Source organism: Choloepus didactylus, chromosome X (genome assembly GCF_015220235.1).
Source record: "Choloepus didactylus isolate mChoDid1 chromosome X, mChoDid1.pri, whole genome shotgun sequence".
Lineage (NCBI taxonomy): Eukaryota > Metazoa > Chordata > Mammalia > Pilosa > Megalonychidae > Choloepus > Choloepus didactylus.
The window spans coordinates 148430992-148443844 of NC_051334.1; the positions used below are offsets into that span (position 1 = coordinate 148430992).

Below are 12853 nucleotides of genomic sequence, written 5' to 3' on the forward strand. Positions count from 1 at the left end.
CAGAAAATAAAGGATTATAAGAGGACACTATGAACAAATATGCCAACAAATTAGATAATATGGACAAAGTATACCAACTCCTAGAAACACACAAACTAACTACACCGACCCAAGAAAAAATAGAAGATCTCAACAGAACAGTAACTAGTAAAGGGTTTGAGCTAGTAATATAAAACCTCCCACAAAAGGAAAATCCAGAAGCAGATGGCTTCACAGGCAAATTTTCCGTAATGTTTCAAGAATTATCCCTAATCCAGCTAAAACTCTTCCAAAAATTTGAAGAGGAAGGAACTCCCTAACTCATTTTATGAAGCCAATATCACCCTAATACCAAAGATGGATAAAGGTTTCAAAAAAAGAAAAAAGAAAATTACTGACCAATATCCCTTATTAATATAGATGCAAAAATTCTCTACAGGCCAGGAACTGGCAGCCAATCAGAGGTTGCAGCATCCTACAGGAGACGTGGGCAGCACCTGAGGCCTGAGGAGGCTTCCTTGTTGCAGGCTTTGCCTGGGACACACCTTGGGCCTGGTGCATTTTCTGCAACTCTAGGACCAACATGGAAGGGAAGTGGATGTGACCTTCAGCCTGAAATATCTAAAGAGCTTTAGAAGTAGCAGTGCACACCTGAGAGTTTACATTGGGTTTTGACAGAAATGTCAAGGATCCCCAAAGATGTTGACTAGACCAAAGATACCAACCCTGAGAGGAAACAAGATATCTTGCCTCTGAAACCTAGGTGTGGTCCTGCTGGATGTAGCTGCTCCACTACCTGGATCTGGAGACTGTCTGGTTGAACACCCTGGAGGACTGCTTGCAGAGCACAGATGCACTGCCCAAGGGAGCAGAGGTGTTCAGCAGAGAACAAGCAGTTTTCTTTGGAAAGGCACCTGCAGGCCCTGCAGGAAATGAACCAGATTCTTCAGGTCTTGCAGGAGAGCTTAGTGGATCTGGATAAGCAGCTTATGATGTACTGACTGACAGGGTGGACACCTTCCAGGTTCCATGGAAGCTCAGAAATGGAAATGTCCTCATATAAATTGTGCTGGTGAATGCACAACTATGTGATTATATGGGCAATCATTGCTTAGGATGGAACATGTGGTGTGTGAATAAAACTGTTTAAAAATAAACAGGGGGATACAAGTGCTGGAGTAAATGTGGAGAGAGAGAAGTACCTAATCACTGTTGGGGAAATAGAATGGTGCAGCCCATCTGGAGGACAGTGTAGTGGTTCCACAGGAAGCTAATTATTGGGTTGCCATATGGTCCTGCAACTGCATTATTGGTTATATACTTGGAAGAACTGGAAGCAGGGACCCCAAAGGACATTTGCCTACTGGTTTTTACTGCAGCATTATTCACAATTCACAATGGATGTAGGTGGCCTAAGTGTACATCAACTGATGAATGGAATGGCAAACTGTGATGTATACATACTACAGAATATTGAGCAGCTACAAGAAGGATAAAAGTTGTGAGGTGTGCAACTATTTGAATGGACCTTGAGAATAGTATGTTGAGTGACATGAACCAGAAATGAAAAGGCAAGCATTATCATGCCTCACTAATATGGACTAACTATAATGTGCAAAGTCTTAGAATTGAATCTGAGAGTATAGTTTATTGGGGGAAGGCTTATGGTAAAGGTTCCTAGATTGTAAGCTTGTATATCAGTTACATCTATTCCTGAGTTGTAATGGTTATTTCTAAGTTCTGAGATGCTGAGCTCTTTGTGTACTAGGTTGACAGTGTTTTAAAACTTCAACTTCTGTGTGAGACCAATGGAAGAGATGTTTATTTGGAGCAAAATATATATTCTGTAGCACACTATATAATTTAACTTGTATGGTCAGTTTATTCAAACACCATAATTACATGGAACTTTGAATAGGGAGTGAGAACTGGTTGAATCATACAGGTTAATGTGAAGCCCTGATACATCTCAGAGTAATTTGGGCAGAGAATGAAAACGTATTTGCAAATCCCCTTTGAGGCACTGGGGAAAAATGTGGAAATATTAAACTTCCCCACCTGGGGAATTACTGATATTCTCACAAGCATTGGGGACTACTAGTTTAGAAAGCTAAGTCTTTGATCTTTGGGCTTGCCCTTATGACGCTTGTTACTGCAAAGAAGAGCTAAGCCTACTTATAGTTGTACCTAAGAGTCATCCCAAGACAACCTCAGTTGTTGCTCAGATGTGGCCTCTCTCTCTAAGCCAACTCAGCAGGTAAACACACTGCTCTCTCCCCTATGTGCTCAGCAGGTAAACACACTGCTCTCTCCCCTATGTGGGACATGACTCCCAGAGTTGTAAATCTCCCCTGCAATGTGAAATATGACTCCTGGGGTTGAGCCTGGACCCAGCATTGTGGTTCTGAGAAAGCATTCTTGACCAAAAGGGGGAAGACAAAAGAGACAAAATAAAGTTTTAGTGGCTGAGAGATTTCAAATAGAGTCTTTTTTAGTTTTTAGTATACTGGTATCACTAGAAGGAAATGACTGAAACTGTTGAACTGCAACCCAGTAGCCTTGATTCTTGAAAATGATCGTATCACTATATAACTTACATAGTGTGATTGTATAACTAGATAGCTTACATGATTGTATAACTTTATAGCATACATGGTGTGAAAATCTTGTAGTTCACATTCCCTATGTCCAGTGTGTAGACAGATGAGTAGAAAATGGGGATAAAAATGAAATGAGTAATCAGGAGGATGGGGGACTGGGATGTTTTGGGTGTTCTTTTTTACTTTTATTTTTATTGTTTTATTTTTTTTTGGAGTAATGAAAATGCTCAAAACTCGATTGTGGTGATGAATACACAACTACATGGTGGTCTAAACAATTGTACATTTTGGATGATTGCATTGTATATGAATATATCAACATTGAATTATTAAAAAAATGAATAAAAACAAAAAAATTCTCTACAAATTACTAGCAAATTAATTTCAACAGCACATTAAAAGAGTTATACACTATGATCAAGTTGTATATAGCCAAGGTATGCAAGGGTAACAAGAGAAAATCAGTTAATGTAATATACCATATTAACAGAATGAAGAAATAAAACACATGATCTTCTCAATTGACACAGAAAAAGAATTTGACAAAATCCAGCACCACTTATTGATAATAGCTTGAAAAAACCCAGCACCACTTATTGATAACAGCATTTAGAAAACTAATAACAGAAGGAAACTTCCTCACCTGATAAAGGGCATATATGAAAAGCCCACAGCTAACATTTTTTTTTTGAGCAGAGAACATGCTTTATTGAAAGGTAGATACATAGAAAAGCACATTCTACCATATATGGGGAACAGTTCAGCTTCTGTAAAAGGCCTTTACCCCTCAAGAAAACCCCTACTGAAGTTGCTTTTGGATAAATTTAACAGTGACACTGAAACTGGAGGGGGTGTCACTGAACATGCTTAAAATCAAACCCCCCAAACCTACAGTGAATATAAGTAGTTTACAGAGATGACAAGAGAAAGGCACAAATGACCGGAGCTTGGGATTGTGGTGAGGGCTCCACAAGAAGACAGCAATGTTGTAGGAGACCAAGTTGGGTAGGGTGACATATCATACATCAAAAGCTGTTGCAAAATAGCAGGTTATAATGGGCCAGTGGGAAATTAGAGGGAACATCTCTTCCTTCACTTGAACGCCAAAAATAGGAGACCAGCAACTAGGGGGTTGGTGGCAAATACCAAAAAGGAAATGGAAGAGTTCTTGGAGGGGCAGAATACATTTTAGTCCTAGGGCAAGGCACTGTTGAAATGAGAAGCAAACTTTGGCAGGGGGAGCCATTCTGTCTTGCTGAGTCATGGGCTGAGATATGGAAGTGATTTCCAATCATTTTCTACTTCTTTGAGTACATTTGGACAGTGAAACTTATGTGGAAGTATAGGTGAACTTTATCAGATTAGTTCAGATAAAAAGGATTTTACAATATAATTAACCAGTTAACATGTGACATGAAAGGGAGAACTGGAAATTTTCTTGGCATGTGGAATGCAAAAAGGGGCAGGGAGTAAAGAGAGAAGAAAATGTTTACTACCAGGACTCCCTTCCACCAAGACACTGCTCATGCCCACAGGTAGATTAAAAATATAAAATTCAAAATGTAGAATCACCACTTCTTAATTCTCTCCATCTCATTCAGTGTAATCCCTGGGAAACTCTTCAAAAGTAATCCCTGGGAAACTCTTCAAAAGTATATGGTTCTGGTCAGCCTGGTAATGGATCAAAAATAGGCCATTCAATAAAACTGGAGGGAAAAAATGTAAAATTAGATGAAATCTAAAGTTAATGGACCCCTTCCAGTACAGACACATTCAGAAGTGCTACCTCTTCCCTGCCCCTCCACAAAATGCATGTGTAAAGAGTAGTTGGAAAGGTCCTGGTGGTGGCAACTATATATGGAAGTCTGGTACCAGGTGGCAAGAAGCACTATTATAAACAGTTTGGAAGACACAACACAACATCTTGGGGCTAGAGAAAAGGCGGAGAAAACCAGTGACTGGACAGGTACAGTACCATAATAGAACTCCTTGGATCAGTGCTGTGAGGGATCTGTACAAGCCTACCACAGATACCATCCAGGCAACCTCACTGAGGCCAAAACAGTTCCTCAGAACCAGTGTCTGCAGTGTACATGAAGGTTGGAGCCAGGACAGTCCTGAGGGGGATGGCCTTCCCAAAGGATACTGTACTTGTCAATCACAAGAGCAACAGAAATGACAGACAGATCCCTAGGGTATGGATTCCTACTGCTGGGGTTTGCTAGCTCAAAGTGACAGGTCACTTTAAGTGTCCTTGGGAGGGGCCATTTTAAACAACTTGGATCAATGGTTTTATTGGAGTTGTATCTTTTGACCTCTTTGGCTATCCACTCATCAATCAGGTCCTGTCTCTTTAAAACTAGGTGTTTCCTTTCCAATACTTGAGTATTTGAAGGGCTTGCAGAGTACTGACAATGTCTACAGGATTCACAGCTGTCTCCTGGCTAATTTCTTTGATAGAAATCTCTTTACCTTGAAAATTATGCAGGTAAAGGAGGACTTCTTTCTAGTAACTGTGGTAATTTATGAGCCCCAGATCTGAGAGTGGACATTCTGGAGAGCCAACTTTTTCTTCCACTTTGGAAAACAAATAACTGAAATCAATGAGCATCTTGCCATAGCCTTGTCTCATGCACTGAGGCATTGTAAGGATACAGGATACATCGTAGTTGAAGAATGAATTCTTTTCCTTGGAAAAATATCTAATCAGGTGACAGCCAGTGTTGTCCACCTCTGTCATAAGATAGAACAGGAAGGGTTCCACATCATAATATAAGGTCTTGTGGTCCAGAAAAAGCTCGACCAAGAGGCACAGGTTTTGGAAGTAGATCTTGTTCTTCTTGACATCTACTTCAAACACAGAGATTGAACCTTTGCAATACACCTCATCACCCAGTGGGTGTTTCCATGCACACTTAGCCATGTGTTGGCAGAGTATCATTTGGCACTTCATATATTTTAAACAGAATTCACACCTGTAAAGACATCCCAGCTGTACATATTCTTCAGGATAGGGAGAATGGTACCCAGTGTCAAGCACATAATGGCCAAAGGCAATTGTTTTAATCATGTTGCTCCCCTCTGTGATTTGGCCTTGTAGCCTTAATTTCTCCAAATCCTCTGAAGCCTGGGGTTGTGCTCTTCAGAAAATATCCAAGTCATACTCGCTAGTCAGGTTTTCCAAGACAGGTTCCTGAGTGTTCCCATATGTCTGTCTGTGTTCCATATATTTCTCTTTCTGTTCTTTGTTCAGCTCAGAATTTCTTTTCTTCCTGAGTTCAGCCCCCTTTTCCTTATATCATAGCTGTCTCTCTGTCAGTGCCTGGTGCCTGGTTGCATGCCTCTTGTCATCTTTCCTGTGGGACAGCATCCTTTCTTCTATCTGCTTATCCCAGCTCTATGCTCTCACCTTGTATTCATCAGCAGAGATGTTATGATACAGCAGGCACCCTGAGATGGAGAAATGTCTCTCATGTTTTCCTGAGAGGTGTCCTAAAGAGTTACAGCCTAATGTTGGACACTGCATATTGAAATTGTAGCTTTCATGGAAGTGATGGCATTTGGGGTGATGAGAGAGATCACTGCCTGAGCCCTTCAGGGACATGTCCTTGGCAGTGCTCTCATCATGAGACATGTAGGGACTGGAGATGTCTATGTCAGACTCAGAAGAAGGTGCATTTCCAGTTGGAGTTGAAGATGGAGACTCATCATGATCACCTGTATTTTTAGTTTCTCTATATGAAAAATCAACCACTTGCTCAGTTTCCAAGCCAGATAAATGAGTCTGCTGAAGAGGGTATTTTTTTTTGGAGTCACTGAGGTAGGCTGCTGCTGACTGTGGGTCACTTTCCTGGTAGAATAAGCAGGTTCTTCAGTGACAAAGGACTGTAAATTTCAGGGCTGGAATCTGGAGAACTCTGGCTCAGCCTGGCTGAGGAGCAGGTAACTCTGGCAGGTCATCTGGAGGTGCCACTCTCTGAACTGTCTGTGTGTTCCATATCTGTAGAAAAATCAGAATCTTTGGTTCTATCTGAACTACTGCCTGCATTCCTCTTCCTTTACAGCATTGCTGATGGCTGTGGCCCAATGGTTCTGACTCGGGCAGCAGTGGCAGCAGCAGTAGGAATGGTTGCTCTTGCTAGCTTCATGTTGGCCTCTGTAGCAGTCCCAATCCTGCAGATGATCACAAGTGCCTCCTGCCTCACAGCATTGAGAGTCTTCTCCACTAACATCTTACTTAATGGTGAAAGACTGAAAGCTTTCCCTCTAAGATCAGGAATAAGAATAAACAAGACAAGCCCACTGTCACCAGTTATTCAACATTGTATCAGAAATTCTAACCAGAGCAATTCGGCAAGGAAAGAAATAAAAGATATGCAAATTGGAAAGGAATAATTGAAACTTTCCCTATTTGCAGAATATTATCCTATATACAGGAAATCATGAAAAATCCACAGCAAAGCTACTAGAACTAATAAATGAATTCAACAAATTGGTAGGGTACAAGATCAACATGCAAAAACAGTGGTGTTTCTATACACTAGTAATGAAAAATCTAAAGAGGAAATCAAGAAATAATACCATTTACAACCACAACTAAAATAATCAAATATTTTGGAATAAATCTAATCAAGGATATAATGTACTTGTACACAGAAAACTACAAAGCAGTGCTAAAAAATCAAAGACATAAATAAATGCAATGGCATTCCATGCTCATGGTTGGAAGACTAAATATTGTTAACAGGTCAACTCTACACAAAGTGATTTACAGATTCAATGCAATCCCAATCAAAATATTCAAAGTATTCTTTGCAGAAATGCAAAAGCCAATTATCAAGTTTATATGGAAGTGAAAGGGGCATGAAATAGCCAAAGCCATCTTGGAAAAAAACAATGTTGGAGGACCCACATTTCCTGAGCTTAAAAGTTATTAAAAAAAAAAAAAGAATCAAAACAGCATGGCTCTCTAGCAGGTTGGGGTTACATGGCGGTGACTGTGGCAAAGCAAGAGCCTCCAAGACACTGCTGCCACCAGCACAGCCAGAGACCTAAGCTGACCCTGGGGGCTGTCCTTCGGTCCCACTCTCTCTTGATGAATCAGAGAAGTCTCATTGTATTGGAGTAAGATGGATGGTAGCTTTGATTGTGATTGTGGTGGCCGGAGCCACCTGATCACTAACAAAAGACAACCTCTGTTAACCAACAGCCGCCAGACCTTCCTGTTAAAATATATAGAAACAAAGGAAGAAAAGAAGCAAAATGGAAATAGTGTTTACCAGAACCTTAGAACGATGCTGCTCAGGACCAGTCCAACACTAAATGTATCTGATCTGTGAGGAGAATGTTCAGAGAAGCTGTTGTCTGCATATTTATTACATTTTTGCTAAATGTTAAATTGTTTAGCACAAGTAAATCTGAGTGCATAGTATGTCATTTCATTCTGTTTGTGTTTCTTGAGTGTTTTCTTTAAATTTCTGCAGAGTTGCTGCCCCTTTCTTGAATTATGAGTACTGCAATCTTTTTAATTCTCAGAATGAGTAGAGCATTTTGAGCTTTAAATGTAAGGGGAACTCAACTGCCTGGTTGGCATATGCAATGAACATCAAGAAACCATCTTGCTGTGGAAGAAAAAATATTTTTCTTCTCCCCTTTTGAAAGACCTTTCCTTTTGATGCCAGTTTCCTTCCTTGTTTACAAAAGTTCAACAGTTTGAAACAAAGAGGCAATAGTAACAGTTTCAAAATGGCTGAGAAATTTGAAAGTCTGGTGAACATTCATGGTTTTGATCTGGGCACTAGGTATATGGAATTGGCTTGTGGAGGCAATGGCTTGGTTTCCTCTGCTGTAGGCAATGACTGTAACAAAAGAGTAGCCATCAAGAAAATTGCTCTTACTGATCTCCAGAGTGTCAAACATGCTTTATGTGAAATCAAAATTATTAGAATACTTGGCCATGATAAAATTGTGCAAGTGTTTGAAATTCTTGGTCCCAGTGGAAGCCAGTTAACAGATAATGTGGTATCTCTTACTGAACTGAAGAGTGTCTACATTGTTCAGGGGTACATGGCAACAGACTTGACTAAGGTGCTGGAACAGGGACCTTTACTGGAGGAGCATGCCAGACTTTTCATTTATCAGCTGCTATGTGGGCTCAAGTATTTTCACTCTGCAAATGTACTGTGCAGAGATCTCAAACCAGCTAATCTTTTCATGAATACTGAGGACTTGGTCCTGAAGATAGGTGACTTTGGTCTTGCATGGATCATGGATCCTCATTATTCCCATAAGGGTCATCTTTCTGAAGGATTAGTTACTAAATGGTACAGATCTCCATATCTTTACTTTCTCCTAATAATTACACCAAAGCCATTGACATGTGGGCTGCAGGCTGCATATTTGCTGAAATGATCACTGGTAAAACTCTCTTTGAGGTGCACATGAACTTGAACAGATGCAGCTGCTTTTAGAATCTATTTCTGTTGTACTTGAAGAAGATCGTTAGGAGCTTAGCATAATTCCAGTTTACATTAGAAATGACATTACTGAGCTACACAAACCTTTAACTTAGCTGCTTCCAGGAATTAGTCAAGAAACACTGGATTTCCTGGAACAGATTTTGGCATTTAGACCCATGGATTGGTTGACAACAGGAAAAGCACTCTCCCATCCTTACATGAGCATATATTCTTTTTCAATGGATAAGCCAATTTCAAGTCATCCTTTTCATATTGAAGATGAAGTTGATGATTTTTGCTTATGGATGAAACCCACAGTCACATTTATAACTGGGAAAGGTACCATGATTGTCAGTTTTCAGAGCATGATTGGCCTATACATAACAACTTTGATATTGAGGAAGTTCAGCTTGACCCAAGAGCTCTGTCTGATGTCACTGATGAAGAAGTACAAGTTGATCCTCAAAAATATTTGGATGGAGATCATGAAAAGTATCTGGAGGATCCAGCTTTTGATACCAGTTACTCTACTGAGCCTTGTTGTCAGTACCAAGATCATCATGAAACAAATATTGTGATCTGGAGTGTAGCCATACTTGTAACTACAAAATGAGGTCATCATCATATTTAGATAACTTAGTTTGGAGTGAGAGTGAAGTTAATCATTATTATAAACCCAAGCTTATTATAGATCTTTCCAATTGGAAAGAACAAATCAAAGAAAAATCTGATAAGAAAAGCAAGTCAAAATGTGAAAGGAATGGATTGGTTAAAGCCCAGATAGCTGATAGCTTGAGAGGAAGCATCCCAGCAACTGGCTGAAAAAGAAAGGGAAAAGAATCAGGGATTTGACTTTGATTCCTTTATTGTGAGAACTGTTCAACTTAGTTCACAACATGAGCCTACTGATGTTGTTGATAAATTAAAAGACTTGAATAGCTCAGTGTCCCAACTAGAATGGAAAAATTTGATATCAAAGTCAGTAAGCCAAGAAAAAGAGGAAAAAGGAATGGCAAATTTGACTCAATTAGAAGGCTTGTACCAGTCTTCTTCAAATGGTCAGTTTATGAGTGGAGGGGAGGACTGTTTTCTTATAAGTCAGTTTTGTTGTGAGGTAAGGAAGGATGAACAAGTTGGCAGGGAAAACACTTACACCAGTTACTTGGACAGGTTCTTTAGCAAGAAGGAAGATGCTGAAATGCTAGAAACTGAGCCAGTAGTGGGTGGGAAGCTTGAGGAAAGAGAAAATGAGGAAGGATTTCTGAACAACAATGGGGAGTTCCTCTTTATCAAGCAGCTGGGGTCCATAGACATCCCACAGTTTCACAGTCCAGTTGGGTCACCAGTTAAGTCAATACAGGCCATATTAACACTTTATGCTATGAAATCTTCCCCTAAAATTTCTCATGAAACATACAGCAGCATTCTTCAACATCTGAACTAAAGACACTCAGCAGACATTTCTCTTTGTATTGTTCATGAAATGTGTTTTGTCTTTTTTATTACTAGTGTTTTAAGTCATTTTTACTTGAATAAGATAGTGCAATTTTAGTAAGGATTTCATTAGTTTTTGGTTTTTAAAATCCAGAAATTTCCTACATGCGAGATAGTTTTCACTTTAACTGGCATGTCATTTGCACACAACTTTTTTTTTTAAAAAAAGAGCAAAATAATGCAATGCAGGAAGAGACAAAAGAAATGCACTAAAACAAGTAAAAACATTCTCTCATAGAACAATGATCTGTTTTACAGGAAACAAAAATTTTGCTTTGAAATTTACACAGTGAGATTGTACATAATTGCATAGAAATATCTATTTTTTTCTAAAACATTTTTTCATTCATGAGCATTTTGAAGTTTTTCATACTGTACACATTTCTTAAAACACATGACACCAGCAGCAACTGAAAATGAATGCCAAATTTGGTACACATGTGTTATCTACCTCAAGGTAACAAAAGTATGTGGCAAAACATATACCACCCATAGTGCTTCACAATATGCACTTCTATTTAGCCAGCATTTATTATAGTAAACTATTCTCAAGGTTCATTCACTGTTTGTAAATGTCCTTATATGTATTCTTTATACTGAAGTGTTAATGCATCACATCTTATATATTTTAGCAAATCAGTATATTTTCTGTATTTAATTATAGAAAGTTAACTTAGTTTTTGAAATCTATTTACAAATACACTTTTTTCCATTTGGCACTATGGTTTTTTGCCTACCTAGCTGAATATTTAATGTCAGCTTATTCTAAGGTTGCCCACATACTTAATTTACTTATGTGTTCATTTTAAGTAAAGTGCTCACTATATATAGGAATTTGTATTTTGGAGGTGCTTGATCTATCCACAAAGAAAAATTAAGAATTGCTTTATTATAAAATGCTCCTAGAAGTCTTAATTGTGTTTATTTTTTAAAACAAACTGTAATGTTAGACTTCTGTGCATGGAAGTAATTAAAGGACCTCATTATTGTAGTTTAAAATTTGTAAATGATAAGACATATTTTGATTTTACTGTATGTTTTTATAAATGATCTATTTCCTGTCCAAAGGCAAGCATGAATAAAATTAGGTTAAATGTAGCATGTGACATCACAGTCTCTTAGAAACTTGTTTCATCTATTTTATTTTTACTGAATACTCTCTGTATCTTTGGTTATCCTGTTTAAAGAAAAAGGACAAATAAAACATGGCCAGCAAAAAAAAAAAAAAAAAAAAAAAAAAAAAAAAAAAAAAAAACATGACAAAAAGACATGATACTGTGATACTGGCACAAGGACAGACATATAGACCAAAGGAATGGAATTGAGAGTTCAGAAATAAACCCTCCCATTTATGGCCAACTGATTTTGACAGGGTATCAAGTCCACTCAATGGTAAAGAATAGTCTCTTCAATAAATGGTGCTGGGAAAACTAGATGTACATATGCTGAAGAATGAAAGTGGACCTCTACTTCACATCATATACAAAACTCACCTCAAAAGGTAACAATGCCCTAAATACAACAATCAGAACTATAAACTCTTACAAAAAAACACAGGGAAGCATCTTCAGGACCTCGTATTAAGCAATGGTTTCTTAGACTTTATAACGCAAGCATGAGCAACAAAAAAAAGATAGATAATTGGCACTTCATTAAAATTAAAAACTTTAACACATCAAAGGTTATTATCCACAAAGTGAAAAATCAATCTATGGAATGGGAGAAACCATTTGTCAACCACATACCTATAAGCATTTAATATCTGGGAGATATAAAGAAATCTTTCAACTGAACAAAAAAGACACACAACTAAATTTTAAAAATGAGCAAAAGACTTGAGTAGACATTTCTCCAAAGAAGATATACAGATGGCCTAACAGCAAATGAGAAGTTGTTCAACATCATTAGCCATTAGAGAAATGAAAATCAAAACTACAATGGGATAACATTTCACACCCACTAAAATGGCTATTGTTAAAAACTGGAAAATTACAAGTGTTGGAGATATGTGGAGAAATAGGAACACTCATCATTATTGATGGGAATGTAAAATGTTGCAGCCCCTGTGGAAGACAGTTTGACAGTTCCTCACAAAATTAAGTATAGAATTGCCATATGTCCCTGTAATCCTACTTCTAAGTATACACTCAAAAGAATTGAAAGCAGGGACTTGAACAGATAGTTGCATGCTGATGTTCATAGCAGTATTAATTCCCAATTTCCAAGAGATGGAAGGAACCCAAGTGTCCATCAACCAATGGAAAGCTAGAGAAAAATTGGTATATACAAACAATGAAATATTATTCAGCTGTAAAAAGGAAT

General features: G+C 38.3%; 1 protein-coding gene and 1 pseudogene across 1 annotated transcript; one reads left to right on the forward strand and one right to left on the reverse strand.

Annotated features, from left to right (window-relative positions):
• Positions 1–4648: 4648 nt before the first annotated feature.
• Positions 4649–6646, reverse strand: LOC119522390 (annotated as a pseudogene).
• A 1678-nt stretch (positions 6647–8324) lies between these two features.
• On the forward strand, positions 8325–8990 carry LOC119523071 (mitogen-activated protein kinase 6-like). The gene has a single exon (XM_037821828.1). It carries the CDS (start codon positions 8325–8327, stop codon positions 8988–8990), a length of 666 nt encoding a protein of 221 aa, XP_037677756.1.
• Positions 8991–12853: the final 3863 nt, after the last annotated feature.

Bases quoted from the DNA above. Each gene is read 5' to 3' on its own strand.
- LOC119523071 (XM_037821828.1), top strand. From the start codon at position 8,325: ATGGCTGAGAAATTTGAAAGTCTGGTGAACATTCATGGTTTTGATCTG.